Source organism: Urocampus carinirostris, chromosome 15 (genome assembly GCF_059441175.1).
Source record: "Urocampus carinirostris isolate Australia breed hairy pipefish chromosome 15, RoL_Ucar_1.0, whole genome shotgun sequence".
Lineage (NCBI taxonomy): Eukaryota > Metazoa > Chordata > Actinopteri > Syngnathiformes > Syngnathidae > Urocampus > Urocampus carinirostris.
In genome coordinates, this window is record NC_142363.1 from 13756575 (window position 1) to 13773317 (window position 16743).

The 16743-nt window shown below is 38.8% G+C and overlaps 1 protein-coding gene across 2 annotated transcripts in view; it reads right to left on the reverse strand.

The window, feature by feature from the left end:
• akt1 (AKT serine/threonine kinase 1) overlaps window positions 1–16743 on the reverse strand; it is a 54667-nt gene continuing 37924 nt past the window's right edge. For both annotated transcript variants that reach the window (XM_088353682.1, XM_088353683.1), the window contains exons 11-14: window positions 7479–7693; window positions 5368–5455; window positions 5170–5272; window positions 1–3453 (exon numbers count right to left, since the gene is read on the reverse strand). In XM_088353682.1, coding sequence (XP_088209808.1) covers window positions 3374–3453; window positions 5170–5272; window positions 5368–5455; window positions 7479–7693 — 486 coding nt within the window. In that variant the 3' untranslated portion in view covers window positions 1–3373. The remainder of the gene's footprint in view (window positions 3454–5169; window positions 5273–5367; window positions 5456–7478; window positions 7694–16743) is intronic.

Sequence of the window (16743 nt, forward strand, 5' to 3'; positions counted from 1 at the left end):
TGCATTGTTAAGACCTTTTATTCCATCAGTTTGAAAGAAACAATGAAAAACAGTGTACAAAGTTTATATTATTTGTTTACTAAAGCTGGTGTCCTCTCAGTCTTGCGGATATGGTTGGGCAGATACAAAAAGTCGCAATAAAAAAACAGAAAACCAAAAATAGAACACAAATTTCCCTATTATTCAGAAGGTGACAGCAAGAGGGGTGTGTGCATAGGAGTAAGTAACAATCATATTCAACAACAATTTTTTTTCTTTTCTGAAGTGAAAACATAAAAACCGTTACATTCAGTAAGGCATAATGCACTTTTGAAAAAAAATGATTATCCGTCATCTTAACCACATTGAAAACCTCTAATCACACTTTGAATACATGAGTTGGATCTCAAACATCGCAGTTCAGCATCAACCACACTTCTTCCACAACATTTGAATATTACATAAACTAATTTAGTCTTTCCCAACCACAAACACAAAATCCAAATACAATCATCGTGGGGGCAGCAAGGTGCATTTCATTGGCACATTAAAACTTGATATTTAAATGCTGGTCTCATAAATAAGAAATAGGGGAGGGGACACAAATTCCCGTAAGACACAAATGAAAAATTATTCTTGGTGCGTTTTCACCTGAAGCCCACTTTGTGTAACTACAGAAATGTATCGTGTTAGTGACCTCACTGAGGCTGCAGAGGAAGCACTGGATGGGAAGCACCCAATACTCTATTAGAAAAACTCTACAGGAGAGAAGAGGTTCTGAGGGGTCAGCGAGGGCCAGACTGATCTGAAATCAGAGAGAAACCCAGAGGTGTTCGCTGCGCAGCATTGAGATTTGAGAAAGGAAGGCAAACCAGAACAAGACGATTTCGTTTTCACCCCGACAGGAAACAACTGCGTACAAACACTTAGGACCAAGAGGCGGACTTCAACTCACCCAGTGCCAAAGATGTTTTCGTATCTTTTGGAATCAAATGGCTCTGTGTCAAAGACATATTTTTACGACTTTTCTGATTTTTCACAGGTGGGTGGGTCAAAGGATTTTCAGCGTTGGGATTAATGCCAACAAACGGAAGCTATACAACATTTAAAATTTGAGATCAACTGTTTATGACAGCACAAGAAGTCAGAAGACATTATGGCAACAATTGCCCACACGAGTTAGGGCGTTTTTACACACAAACATATGAAGTACCGTATTTTTGGGACTATAAAGCGCACCTTAAAACCCTAATGTGGCCAAAACTATAAAAGTGTGCCTTATAACCCGGTGTGCCTTGTATACCGCAGAAAATGGAGAATGGGATTGGAAATGCATGCAGTAATTCTAGGTATGCTTTACCACACACCGTATTTGAGCAATGACTGTGCAATGATTGTTCAAATCGGTAAACATCACTGATCTAAATCTCAAAATATTGTATGGCACGGGAATCAAACCGGAGTAGTGGTACAAATGACATGTGACAAGGCATTAGAGCTTATCTCATTATCACACTAATGAAAAACACCGATTTGCATAGTGCATTCTGATAGGTAAAACCAGGCATGTCAAAATTACAGCCAGCGGATCGGATCTAATCCACCATAAATATCTAAATGTGTAAAAAAAAGAAGGGTGTATCTAGCTCATTTCTATCAAAAGTGTTTTAAATAAATGCAAACCAAATGCTCTCGTCGGCCACTAAAAGGCAGTCTTGAGTTTTTATCGTGTGATGAGTTGGTTCAGGTGTAAACTGCATTTACTTAACTCTTAAAATAATTATTTTAACACATTCAATGCCGAACATGATCATTGCCCCCCCACGCCCCCCAAAAGGTTTTGTGAATAAATGTGTTGTGTTTAGAAAAGGTTCCTTGTCATACTTGATTATGATATGTAGAATAGGTTACTATTGTAAGCTGAATGATAAACCATATTTTTAAAATGTATGCTAAAAATTGAGAGTTGGCATTCTTTTACTGATCCGGCCCGCCTCAGAAAAAAAGGCTCGATTTGGTCCCAGAGCCAAACAGAGTTTGACATGCATGGGTTAAACAGTCTTCTTAACAAATCAATGTTAGAGAATGGAGAAAAAGTATTTCAACAAAATAACATACAAGTTCTTTAATGTAAACCCACATATCAAAAAGAGAAGTTATTGACAGACAGGTGAAGAAGATTAGACTGTTTAACCTATCAGAATGCACTATGCAAATCAGTGTTGTGGCACCATGAGTAAAAATAGTGCGATAATGGGAAAACTTCTAATGCCATTTGGTGTGTCATCTTTCCAATTGGTTGTCTAGTGGTGATAAGTTGACGCCATCACTGCTACGACTAGGATTCAATTCCCAATAAATACAAGAATTCACGTTTTTGGTCAGTGGCACATATTAGAGCATTACGTTAATGCACTAATATGTACTCGTACTCACTGGTGCTCTTATTGTAGACCCAATTTCATGCACTATTTTTGGGGGGTGCGCCTTACAATCCGCTGTGTCTCATAGTGCGGAAAATACGGTATTTGTATTGAATAGTTAAGCACAAGTGTGCTTGTCATGAATATAACAAAGTAAAAATGACATGGAAGACTGCCACTGAACTGTTCGAGCCCCTTAAAAAGCTAATTTGTTCGCATTTGGGGAATTTTGTAAAACATCCCCGTGTTTTATTCCTGATCTCCAATAAGAATAATTTTGGTTGTTCAATGGTGAGATTTTTTTTGTATACACTGAATAGGTAACGAAAGAACACATTTTGTGCGGCTTTGATAAGAAATAAACTAAAATGTCTGGCTTGTCTTGAAAACGACAGGCAGTGAGTGAGTTAACAGCACGTGAAACTTTGCAAGGTTTTCACACCGAATTTATAACTCAATGAGGGCGGTTAACAAAGGATGCATGCAAAAAAAAAAATCGGTTTTATTTCAAATGTTACATTCAGTTATGAACCCCCTCAAAAATGTTGGTTTGGTTTTGGTGAATTAGCACGCGCTTCACACACACCAGCCTACCGACAGAAAATTTGGTCCAGCGTGTTTGTAATCTTTACTTGAAATGATTGATTTTGATTTAAATCACGTTGGAAAAAGACAAAAGCCCTTCTTGAAACTCAAGGCAACAGCCTAATTTTTTGCAACAAAGCTGGCTGGTGTGTGGATTCCAGCTCGCGGAATCCAGGAAATGAAGTCTAGTGTTAACCCTCAAGTCGGGAGGGAGATGAGTGGGATTGGCAGAGAGAGCGTTGTTCCTTCCTTGAGAACGTGACTTGGGGGATAACACGGTGAGGTGATGAACAATCGGCAGGCCCTGGTCTTTTTTGGAGGGAGCAGTCGTCTCAAAAGGAGGAAGGGGATGGAGAGGGGATGATTGAGGAATGTGCAAGTGTCGGTTAAGCCACCCCGCTTGCAGAGTAGGAGAACTGGGGGAAGTGAGGTCTCCGCTCACTGTCGAAAGACTCCATGCTGTCGTCTGGGGATGCACAGAAAACAGACGCTCATTTTAAAGGAACACTAAGTAACATTTGACCACTAGATGTCGCTTGATTGTATAGTTGTAGTGCAATTGAAAACGAGTGCTACAAAGCACAAGGAATAATACAAAATTGGGAGACTAAGTGACCAAATTGCACCCTTTTCTTCTAGATTGTTTTGTCCAGACAGTTAAATAAATGGCAATTGGTGGGAAAGTAAACGTTGGCAAGAACATACATGAACAAAATTGAACCTGCATTCCACAAGGTCAACATGTTGGGCAGGGAATCTTTTTGGGAAATTTGGATGTTTAAATGATCATCACTGATCTAGATCTCAAAATATTGTACGGCATGGGAATCATACCAGAGTACTGGTACAAATGACATGTGACAAGGCATTAGAGCTTATCTTATTATCACACATGATGAAAAACACCAATTTGCATAGTGAATTCTGATGGGTTAAAACAGGCATGTCAAAATTACGGCCAGCGGATCTGATCTGATCTGATCCACTATAAATATATAAGTGTGAAAAAAGAAGGGTGTCTCTAGGTCATTTCTATCAAAAGTGTTTTAAATAAATGCAAACCTAATGCTCTCGTCGGCCACTAGAGGACAGTGTTGTTTTATAGTGTGATGAGTTGGTTCAAGTGTAAACTGCATTCACTCAACTCTTTAACTCTTAACAATATTTTGTGTATACCATTTTTTTAATTGCTTTTCAGGAAATAAAGAACTTTATCACAATATTGTAATTTTCTGTGTCCTGTTTGTTGTTCAGATCAGATATACTATTGACCAGTGTTTGTCAACTACTGTACAGTAATTGATAGTCTTACTGTAAATGGGAAACGATTCAATTTGTGTTCCTGTGTGGTCTAGCGAAAACTATTTCATTTGGATTTGCTTTTACCGGAGATGCAACGTCACTGACTGGTTGAAAGGTTGAAAAACACTGTCATAGGAGTCATTTATTTCCTACCTAAAGTGGGCACTTTATATAAAACAATGCACTCTGAAGTCTTTCCTGAAGTTTTTCCTACAATTTTCAAAAAGTTGACAAATAACTATAGCACCAATTTGACATTGGAATGTCTTTTTCGTTGGAACACATTGAACTACACCATTTGCAATTATATTGAAGGTCGGATATATATGGGTAAGAAATGATGATGATTGGAGATCCTGAAGACCATACAATTATTTCTCATGATTGTTTTGTTGTTTTTACCCGCCATGACATAAAGTTGTTTTTTGGAATTATTTTATGTTTTGTGGTACAAATATAGTTAGTTGAGTTATGACAAGAGTATCACGTGAGATACTTATTCAAAAAAGGACAATCTGTAAAATCTCCAGCAGAGGGCAGATTGGTTTTAAGGGAGTGGCCTTGTGCAGCGACAAGGGTTCGTTTGTGGAATATCGACTTGGCAGTAGAGATTAAAAAACAGTCACGTAGCAAGTTGGAACAATGAAATTGCATTAAAAAAACAATTCATTAGATTTTCGGCAGGATTCTAAATTAATCCTCAGATTATGAAGAAAATGGCTGCAAAGCCTACTGTTATTTGGAAAACATTAGTTCCCTTCCATTGTTTTTTTTTAGGGGGAAAAAAAAAAAAAATCACACTCACCTTCATTTAACAAGTACTAAAAAGAAGCCTGTCCCGCATTAATAGTTCGAGGTTTAATGAAAATAACACTCTTACCTTGTCCAGGTGGCGTAATTGTGATAGTTTGTGCAGTGAACTCCTCATCAAAATATCGCGTGTCCGTTTCTGAGGTAACTTGTGGCTTGAACGGCGGGACCAGCTGTTACAGGTAAATGATAAAAAAATTGAGTTGACACACGTCAATAAGGACACTAAATTCTTGTCTATCTTTCAGTAAATGTGTGTCAATCCTACTTTCTTCTCGTAAACGTCTTGCCATTCAATCCCTGCGAAGAACTTGTGCTGCATGATTTCCTTGGCATCGTCAGGACCACCACCCAGCCTGCATAACAAAGTCATCCTTAACAGTCTCTCAACATTCCCAAAAGAGAAACTGCCTATGTAATGTATTTCGGGCATCGGCATCTCATTTTAAACGCTGTTAGCAAGAGAACAAATTGAGTTTAAGAAAATACAGCTATGCTAAGTAGTTCATAAGCAGTGTTGGAACTAACGTGTTACAAAAGAACGCAATTACTTTTCTCAGAAACGTGTACTGTAACACGTCATTAATACAATTTTGTAATGCTACTGTCGGTACTGCATGATGCGTTACTGCGTCGATCAGTTACTCATAAATGGAGGTCATGTATTAGAACAGGGGTCCGGAACCCATAGCTCGCGAGCTGTTTATGGCTCTTTTCGTGAGTACATATGACTCAGCGATAAAATACAGGGTTCGTACACCTTTTACATGGCCAAATTTAGGCGCTCTTCGAGCATTTTAAAGGCCAATTTTTTATATTTTCTAGCTCCTTCAAAGGAAGAAATCAAGCACTGGTCAAAAGAAGGGTTTTTTTTGTGTGTTGACTATGGTGACTTAAATAAATTCCCTTTCTTGCGGCTAGAACATAATTTGTCACCTGTTGCTAATCTATGATCATTTTGTGTCAATGGGCTGGTATATACTGACATAATTTCTGCCTCAACAATGCTTGCGCAGCTTGGCTACATCACACTTGTTTACAAAGGGCTCTATACGTGTTGGGTAATAATGGAGTTTAATACATATGAAGAAAAAAGTACTGTATGTATAAAAAGCAGAAAAATTAGGCAAATTTGGACTAATTTAAGTGATACTAATTGCTCCAAAGCAAAGTGCATTCAATCTTTCGATCTTAGAGACTTCTAATCTTACTGCGTTTCGTTTTACTTTTTTTAATTTATATTTTTTGATTTTTTTTCAGAGGATCTGTGACTAAATTGGTTAAAACAGAATTGTAAATTGTTTTTTAATCATTTATTTATTGCACCGTAGAGTTAATATTTTCCATTTTCATTTTATAGCTTTGCAGTTTCAGGGATTTTCTGTTGGTGTTCGACACCGCTTATCCTTCTCGCCCAGTGCCCTCTGCACTGAAGATAAATAGGTCAGTATCCTCGTTTGCAGTATTTTGTGAAATTTTTACTAACGAACTTTGCTTGCACCTTGTTTGGAAACCATTCTTTAGGACCAAAATGAACCTCAACCACACTTGTTTGGGGATAAAAGGTTCCCAAACCCTGTACTAGAATGTTACAACGGCCCCGAGTGCTGTCCTGCATCTCTCACGTTGTCACATACAAAAGTGGGCGCATTTACATGTACATACAAAGTACAACTGAAGTCAATTATGATGGCACAGTCTCAAGCACAGAGTATGAGGATATTTAACTTTTCGTTATGGAGATTTTTTCCCTCCCGTACATACTCATATTCAAGCAAAATTTTCAGTTATAAAATAAAATACTCAAATCTAGGGGTCAGCTTATATGCAGATATTTGTTTGTGTGTCACCAGAAGCAAATTGGGTAAGGGGAGTTGGCTTATACTGGAATGACAAACCAACAGGAAATCAATGGGAAAAATGTGGGCCCAGCATTTACGATAAACGTGTGGTGAATTTTGGTCTTTTATTTGTAAAATTATTTTTGCAATACACCATCCCTGAAAAGAAAAAAAGGAAACATATTGCACAGTACCCAGAAATGGAGAAGGAGATCTCTAAGTGGTTGGAGTATTTCGGCTAAGTGTTAGTTTGCAAGCTCTCAAGATTGCACAAAACAAAAAATATGAATGGTTTATTGCTTACACAAGTAGGTGTACACGTTTCTTCAGTTTTATCATGTGGCTATTATAAAGCAGCTTTAGGGGGTCTTCTTCTATGAGAGTTTACAACCATAATTTGTAACTGGATATTCACTTTAAGGGTAACACGCAAATTTTTAAATTAAGTAACCGTAAGAAGAACAACTAAACCTATTGAGAATGTCGTCTTGTAGTACACTCAAACTGATTTTGGTCTGTTCCCATGGCAATGCCTTACCTCTGCATGGGGTCCTTCTTAAGGAGCCCGGAAAGGAGCGAGCGCGCCTCTGGACCAAGCGTCCGTGGGAAACGAATGTCTTCCATGAGGATGAGCTCAAACAGTTTCTCGTGGTCCTGGTTGTAGAAAGGCAGCCTGCCGCACATCATCTCATACATAACTACGCCGAGGCCCCACCAGTCTACGGCGCGTCCGTAGTCGTTGTCCTCGAGTACCTAGGAGTCAGACAGGAAAGTTGTACAACTCGAATATTTTGTTTGGTTTATGTGGGCACAATGCAATCACAACAACAAAACAAAAAAATCTGGTCAATCATCTGTACATGACCACAAAAAGGAAATGAATTGAACTAAATTGTCCTTATTGTCCTAGTTATTAACATTGTGAAACATCCTATGCAAGGAGATTAGACATGGCACTCCACGGTTAAACATGAACAAAATACTTTTAAAGAGAAAAAAAGAGAAGAATATCAGGATTGGACCGAAATGAAAGATTTTAAATGCATATATACGTCAATATACATCTTCCAGACAGCTCACACAAAGTGTGAAACGATATGAGATAAATAAATAAATCAGTATAAATAAAAGTAATGGCATTTCCTCAGGCCTGCAAGTTAGCAGATCAAAAAGCTGCCAATAAACTTTTGATATATTACTTTTCTTCATCATATTTATCATTACAATGTGTTTTTCAATTGATGTATACGAGCAACATTTTTGAAATAATGATCTAAATCAGGGATCTAACATTTTTTTAAGATGAGAGTAACTTTTTGTCACGGACTTGTTTGAAGGGCTACTATTTTGATATGCATTTCTAAAGGTTAATTTCAATTCAATTCAAATTTCCTCAAGTTTCCTTTCCTCCCATGGTTATTCTGTGCCTTGTCATAATCATGTTATTTCTATTACTAATCATCTTTGCTGTGTCTGTAGAACGTGTTTCGTGTTGTTGGGCGGGGATAAAGGAGGGTATTTTATCGTGTTATCGTACATTGAATGATTTTATACAGCGCTATGAATGGAAATGTATTGCCTGAAAAGTACTGTACAAATAAATATGATTTGATTTAAAATAATAAATTTGCATGATATTACTATGTTGATCTGTTAGTACCAGGTTGTACGGTTTGAGATGGGGTTAAAATTAACTCATTTAACCACAAACAAATTGTGCCAGTTAGAAATAAAATTTCCTGGGAAATCTCAATGACCTATCAATGGTTAGCTATTTTCAGAACCAGTCTCCGGACAACTCGTGTTCTTAGGGGAGACCTTTGATCTAAATCGTACCATAAGCTAATAACAGTATACCGATTCGAGGTGTACAATGGCTTTTCAGGGTTATACGAACAGACTGGACTTTTAAGTGTTATCGCAAAATTTGGACTATAAGCCGCAACTTTTTTCCCAAGGATTTAACCCGCCGGCTTATGCAATGATGCGGCTAATTAATAAATTTTTCTAATGGATGCCAGGGGCGCCCCAGCAGTAAAGGTTACAGTGAGACAGGTTGAATATGTGTTGAGGAAGACGCAAGTTTAATGTAACTTTGCAGTTTGTGCATCAATGAAACTAGCATGAAAAGATTCTCATCATTGAAAAGTTGTCAATCGAAAGGGGAGGGCTAACTACCATATTGGAAAAACATTTTGCAAGTCTGTTTATTTGTAAACGGAAACAATGTGGCGAAACGGACGTATTACAAGATGAAACGTCCAACAAACCAGAAATGTTTAAGGCGGATAACCATTTATCTATCTGTATATTATATATGTGTTTTGGAGTAGATATTTTACACCGATGGAATCTATGGAGGGCGGCACGGCGGCTGAGTAGTTAGCGCGTCCGTGGGACAGTTCTGAGGTCAAATTGAGCTACCAACCTTCCTGTGTGGAGTTTGCATGATTTGCCTGTGCTTGCGCGAATTTCCTACCACATTCCAAGATCATGCGAGTCAGGGTAATCGGTCGGTTAAAATTGTCCCTATGTCTGAATGAGCGGGTGAGTTGTGCGTCTGTGTGCCCTGCGACTGGCTGGCAACCATTTCATCGTGTCCCCTGCCCACTGCCCGAAGATAGCTGGGACGAGCTCCAGCGCCTGCAACCCTAGTGAGGATAAGCGGTGCGGATACTGAATGGATTCTATGGAAGCCATTTTTGCAGACATTCAAATAGTTTAAAGACGATCGAGGGTGGTAATGGCGAGTTACGGCTTTGTGGTTCTTGTTTGGGACTGATCGTGATGTTTGTCTAACGAGTATATTTCGAAATGATCATTATAACTTGAATCCAAAGACTTTAAGCATTCCAGTGATATGTGGCATGACATATTTCAGTGACTGCTGACATCATAAAGACTCGTATTTGTTTATCAAAAGTCCAGTACATTCCCCTGCTCTGTAACTTAAAAATTTTTGAAGGGTTGATTTTTAATGTATTATATAAAAACAAATAATAGTTAAAATTACCCCAATAAGCAAAATTACCTGCCATCAACAATATCAGACAATGTTGCCCGTGATGTTTTGCACTGTCGTGTCGCTCAGTATGTGCGACATGTAAATAATTTAGGGAGCTAAATTTGTTTAAATATTACATTTCATCTTTTGCTGCAGAATGATGTATAAACAGTGATCCTTCGCAGTATTTCTATTTTTTAAACGAATGCTTGAGCCTGTTATTTTATTTCTATGCATAGTACAGTATTTAATTGTATAATAATTGTAATTTAAGTTCTCAAAGGTAAAGAACCTATTTGTGTTTGGCCAAATGCTTCAGCTGATGAGCTCAAAAATCTAAGAACAACTGTTCCTTCCTCACGCATGTCCAAAATCACCTGCTCTCCCCACTGAACTGCGGTTTGGCGGCAGGCCGGGACCAACTCTGACTCACATCTCTTATTAGGAGAGAGGATAATGTTTCCTCTAGAGCTCTGCATATTTAATCACCCCGGGGCCCTTCTGCACATACATATCAACAAGCTGCTGAGGTGTGCGTGGCTGCTAAAATAAACAAAAATGAGGCAACAAACACCAATCGGGCCACTGGTGTGGATATCATGAGTCAAAAAAGGAAACCATTAATAAGACAGACTCTACACACTTGCTGAAGCGTGCAACCTGTTGCATAAATAATGCGCAGCTCAGCACAGTTGTTCCACAGCCCCCGGGGACTTGTACTGGATTCTACCTCTCCAGACGGATGTTGAAGGTGAAACTGAGACAAAGAGAACACTCTGTCCTCTTAAAGCTCAAGGAGCACCATGTCGGCTAATTTGTATCCAAGAATAGCAACCGCAGATAAAGATATTCCCCCTAATTAGGCACAGAATGTGTGGTCCTCCCCCTCACAATAATACAAATATGTTGCAAAATATTCTACATGGGCCTCCAGAAATGTAGCCACAAAGATGACCCATCTGGATTGTAAGCTGTGGAGCTGTGATGTCAGTGAAAGAACGACACTGTCAAAAATGGCAAATCTTTGTAACACAAAAGACATTGATTGTAGTGAACAGCAATTACATACTGCTCATTTCTGCTTGGAGAAATGGGAACTTTGCTTACCCAGTCTTCACCTCTTTTAAGGTAGGCGATTGTGGCTTTTTGGTTGTGTTTTTCGCCGCGTATATCACGGTTGGTCCAGTATTATCCGCCTACCTCCCTGTTAGCGTCGGTTATATTTTCTTTCGGTTAGTGCTCGTTGGCTGCTATTGATTGGCTGGCGTGGTTTTGCCGTGTCAATTGCTTAAAACACTCGTGGCCTCTTCGACTATTTTACGATGTAAAACAATATGGCAACTGGCTTGCTAGGGTGCTGGTGTTCCTCCGATGAAGTTCACAGTTTAGGGTGACAAAGACAAGACATGCTGTCCTCAAAAAAATTGGACAAAACTAATGGAATTTACAGTAAATAGCTTTTATGCCAAAACCATGTACTTTTTCCTCATATTTTTCATCTTTAAGAATCTGGGAATACCTTTATAGCTCAAGGAGCGCCATGGAGGCTAAATTGTACCAGATAATAGCAACCTTAGTTAAAGAATGTGGGGTGGCTTAATAGAATTAGATTTGGACACAACAGCGCGTCGGCCAGGAGTGTCCAGGAAAACAGATGATGGCATGTGTCCCTAAAAGGAACGAGACTGCCGCGTGCGTTCGTGTGCACATGTGTCGGCGAACGCCGTTGAGGACGACCGGCCGACAGAGGACGGGGGGGAGTAACGTGAAGCCCTAGTGGGTCTTGGATTACTAGGCCGTCTCTATTTCCAGCTTTGCTGTCGTGTGATTCATACCGTGCGACAGCTGGGCCCGCAGCTGCCCCATATATGTAGAAGAGTGCCACAGCTGTGAAGCTGCCAGGAGTGCAGGAGCCAAGCTCATCCCTTAAATACGTAACCGGGGCTGCAAACTTGGGCCTCTGACTCAAATGAACACGATAAGACCACCAAAAAGTCTAGACCAATGGAGATGCAAGAAACCCAAACAATTTTGTAGTTTTAATGCCTTTTTAATTTGTCAACTCAAAGATTTTACACTACTACTTGTTATATCTAGTACCAAACATAATATTATGATTGTGCTGGCGGTTGTATTTAATTCTACGATATAAATGGTGAAAGAAAAGGACTGTTTCAAATACAGTCCAAATGCTAACCAAAACCCCCAAAAAGATGAAAAAGGAAGAGCTTATTTGAGCGCATCCAAGTATTTTACATACTAGAAGCTGCAATGATGATTTCACCCAGAAGATGGCATCTGCCAGAACAATATATTTAATTTACGGACTTGACCTTTAAAGTTGCCAACATGCTCAAAATTGAGGTTCTGAAAAGGAATTATTATTCAATTTCTCTATTTTTCTAAGTGTCCTGATAATTGAGTATTTGTACTAAAAATACAATGATTTTATTTTCCTTTTACACAGCAAACAATATTTTCTAACCGACAGAAAATTTTATTAATTTTAAGTATCCCTTTAATTTGTTAAAATTAAATTTTATATGTTTCAATCAGCAACGTAAGAAAACGCCTCCTTAATATTGTCAAACATAACAAACGCCATAATTGTTATCATTTCATAACAACAGTATGTGACAAAAGTGATCAAAACCCTTACATTCCTGCAGAGATTTCATCATAATGTTTAATTGAACCACACTTCAATATTTTGTGTGGCCACCATGATGTTGCAGAACCACTTAAATCTTCCTGGCCATGAATTTCACCAGACCCTCACAAATTGCCACTAGAATGCTCTTCCCCTCCTCCATGACAATATTAATCAGCAGAGGGTTATTCAAGATCTTGTGCTTCTCAGCTTTCTACTCAAGGATGCCCCAAAGATCTTCTTTTGGATATAGATCTGGAGAAATGTGACCCAGTTTTTGCAGCGAGGGGATCTTTCTCTGCTCTAGTCTTTTGCAATACATGCTTGAGATTGTGTTTCCCTAATTAAATGCAACTCCCCAAGTCCAGTTGCACTCATGCAGCCCCAAACCATGACCCAATTACTAAAGTTTTTCTGTTACATCCCTAAAGTGGACAGTTGACAACTCCAACGGGGAGGTAGTTGACAAAATATGATCTCCACAAATTTGTTGATTCGTCTATTGTCTTTCTGGGTTATTTTGAGTTTTTTTTTCTTACAATGTAGGGCTAATAATTTTTTTTTTAAATGCATTAAAAAATCTAAACTAAAGCCAAGAAGGGATTAATGAATACAGTATCGGTTTGAAAAGTTGAAGCTACAACCGCGATAACTTTTGCATTTACAAATTTCTATAACAAAACGGAGCTAGTGAATTTGCTTCCAAAGTTTTTTTCAGGTCGAAAGCATCACCCCAGCCCTCCCCACCTCCTAATCATAATGGAATATTCCCAGACGTTTCGGCATTCCAGAGCAGCTCACACAACAAGGTCATTGTTTACTGCAGAACAACCTGTAACACTGCCTGGGCTGCACTCCATAGACTCTCGCCAGTGACCCCGTTGCCGTGGAGACAGCCCCCGATGTCTCCCTGCTCTCGGCTGGAGTTATCATATGCCGGGACTTCTCATTGGAGATGTGCACAAAGGAGTTTGGCAGGAACAGGGGGAACTCTCTCTCTTTTTTCGTGACTACCTGACTGTTCATATACAAAAGGTACCACTTTATACGAGCATCTCTATACACGAGAATTTAGATACACAAGTTTTTTTTCAAAATAAAAATCTACCTTGCTTTACAAAGGAAATCCAGTTCACAAGCAGCTGCAGAGGCTACCACTAGAGACCACTCGAGACCGCTCAACGCTCATAACCGCTCATGGCCCTCAGCTCGGTCGAGTTTGTGTATTTTGCTCCCACCATCGGGCACCTGATTCCACACTCTAGGTTACACCTGCTGTATTCCGCATCAAGTTTGCTTTGATCACATCTTTCTGACCACATTTTATAGTATCTCCTTTTGGTAATGTGTCTTAGAAAAAAAGGAGAATTATGAAAATTGAAACGAAGCAAGAAAAATTATAAAACGCGAGTGCGGTGTTTGCATGATGTTAAAGGGTTCGATCCCTAACTGGAATTTGAAGTGCAGTTGGACGAAATTTTTTCCTATTGAAAATCTAACAGGGTTGGAGTTTGCTAAGGGGGAAGCAACGAACTAGTGCAGGGACACATAGAGGAACAGACAACAGGGGAATTAAAAGAACAGTCGATGCAACACACAAAGGCGCTTTAAAAAAATGCAAAGAGGAGGACTAACCAGAGAAGCAGTCATCTGCAAAGGAGATTAGCAAGGTGCTGGCTAACTAGGAAGAAGTTGCTGCGTACATTGAAAAAAATGCATCCAGAAAAAGTGACAACTAATCGGGCGACAGCTCTCTTTTATAACACTTGCCTTATACATTTCCGTAATATGAAGTCCAGGCAGACAAATTTCCTTCAATAAGTTTATATTTTTTTATTTTTCCCCCCAAAATATCTGTTGAAAGTGATAGTGTTGAGAGTCCAGCTAAAGGGAAAAAATAAAGTGATGAATGAAAACTGAATCATGAAAAACAAATAAAAACAAATTGTGCTGTAAAATGTTTTTTTGTGTGTTGATGTTCATTTAAAGCTACACTAACTTTAATATTAAGTGTACAGTAAGTGGTTAAAATGATCAAAATTTGAGCGCCGTGACTTCGACCCCTCATCCCCACCCTTGCATTTAATTTCATTTTAATTATTCTATTTATTTTATTACTGTATTTTTTTAATTGTTTAATTGTTATTTGATTGTGTTGGTAGTGATCAGGGAGATGTTTTATAGCTATTTAGGTTTCAATGCTATCCTTTTGGGAAGTCGCGAATGGGCTGATTACTTTTTAACGATTTTATGTCAGGAAAATTTACACGAGTAATTGAGTTACGAACATGATCCTACAACAAATTAAGCTCGTTTGGAGAGGTACTACTGTAGGCGTAAAGGGGCTAAACACTGCCGTACAGTACAATGCTGGCTAAATCTTTGTGCGGGATGGTAAGTTCTGAATTGGGAAAAGACTCTAGCACACTGACTAGATCCTCCTGGACCCTGCTGTGGCTCCCCTGATGCCACATAACAGCTGTAGCTATCACAGTCATATTCCAGGGGCAGTAGCTCACCTTTCTTGGGAGGGCGGGTTGCCAATGACACCCACCATCTCCCCTCACAAACCCCCTGCAGTCAAATTCCAACTGGGGGCTAAAAACAACTTTAAGGCAACTGAGCTAACTTTCCCCGGAGAAAGACTTTCACGTCAACTGTCAAATGCTTGTTTTTCCTTACTCCTTTCACCAAAACGCTACTTAATCTTACAAAGCACTATCACGTTACGGGGGCCTTACTTTCATACACTTGTCATACCTGCATGCAAAAAAGGAGTAGCCTAACTCCTCCCTGTATGGTAATTCTGAAAGCGAGCCGCTCTGCCCCGTGCGCACGCCGCACTCATTAACCAACAGACTTTGGTTGGGGATTAGGAAGGCATTTCAGAACAGCTGCCCTTTTCCTCCAAATGCTTCTTAACAACTGATGTCTAGTGACACACGTTGCAAATTTGTTTCGCATTAAATGTATTTTCCACACTATAAGGCACACCCCTCAAAAATAGTTTTGATGATCTGTGATCATTTTTTTATATACAAGTTGCACTGGACCAGACTTGGGTAGAGTAGCCAAAGATTTTACTCAAGTAAAAGTACAGTTAGTTCAGAATAATATTACTCACGTAGAAGTAAAAGCAGTCATCCAAATATCAACATGAGAAAAAGTAAAAAAGTACTTGGTGAAAAAATTACTAAATTACTGACTAACTAACAACGTTGTATTCATTGTTTTTTTTTAAACAACCAATGAGATCATCAAATTGTCAAAGTCCATCCAATCAACAAAAAATACATTTAATTTAAAAGTAGATTAAAATAATCAACATAAATTTAAGTGTTTTAATAAACAATAAAATATTTTTTAATCAAATAAATAAAGCACATGTAGCACCAAGTAATAAATTTAAAGCTCCACGACTTATCTAAACAGGCACTGCAAGCAGAACAACAAGCTAGCCCATAAACTCCAACAAAGGAGACATTGCATATTCTAGCTGGTGTTTGGCACCCTTTTTAAGGCGAACATGCTTGTGATGTGAGGCCAGGAGTGCTCCTCCTCTTCTGTGATATCATAGTCCATATTGCGCAGCGAAAATTTCAATCTGTTTCATCCATAAACAAAATTTCCCCCGCTGAAGTTGAATAGGGTCACGTGATGAGGATGCTACGTTTGATTGGTTAAACATGGCGGAGACAGACAGACGCATACTTACGTGGAGGGTTGTTAAGTAACAAAGTAACAACTTCAATGTTGCCTAAAGTAGCAGAGTAAAAGTAATGTTTTTTCTAAACACATTTACTCAAGTAAAAGTAAAAGTATAGGGATTTAAAAAATACTCATGGAAGTAGGAAATTTCCCAAAACCTACTTAAGTAAATGTACTCCATTACTACCCACCTCTGCACTGGACTATAACGCACATGGAATTTTTACTACTGTAAGGGCTAGGGTTGCACAAAAGAACAAAAAAGTACTGCATTTGTGCATTAATCGACCAGTTAAAACGTATCATTGATGGCAACATTGGATGCACTGGGATTCGAACCGCAGCATGGAAAGGCATTCGATCCACATTTTCACCATTGTAACGCAATCGAGGTCAGCGATATTTTTCGACTGATAAATAATTGCAATAATTTATCGGTAT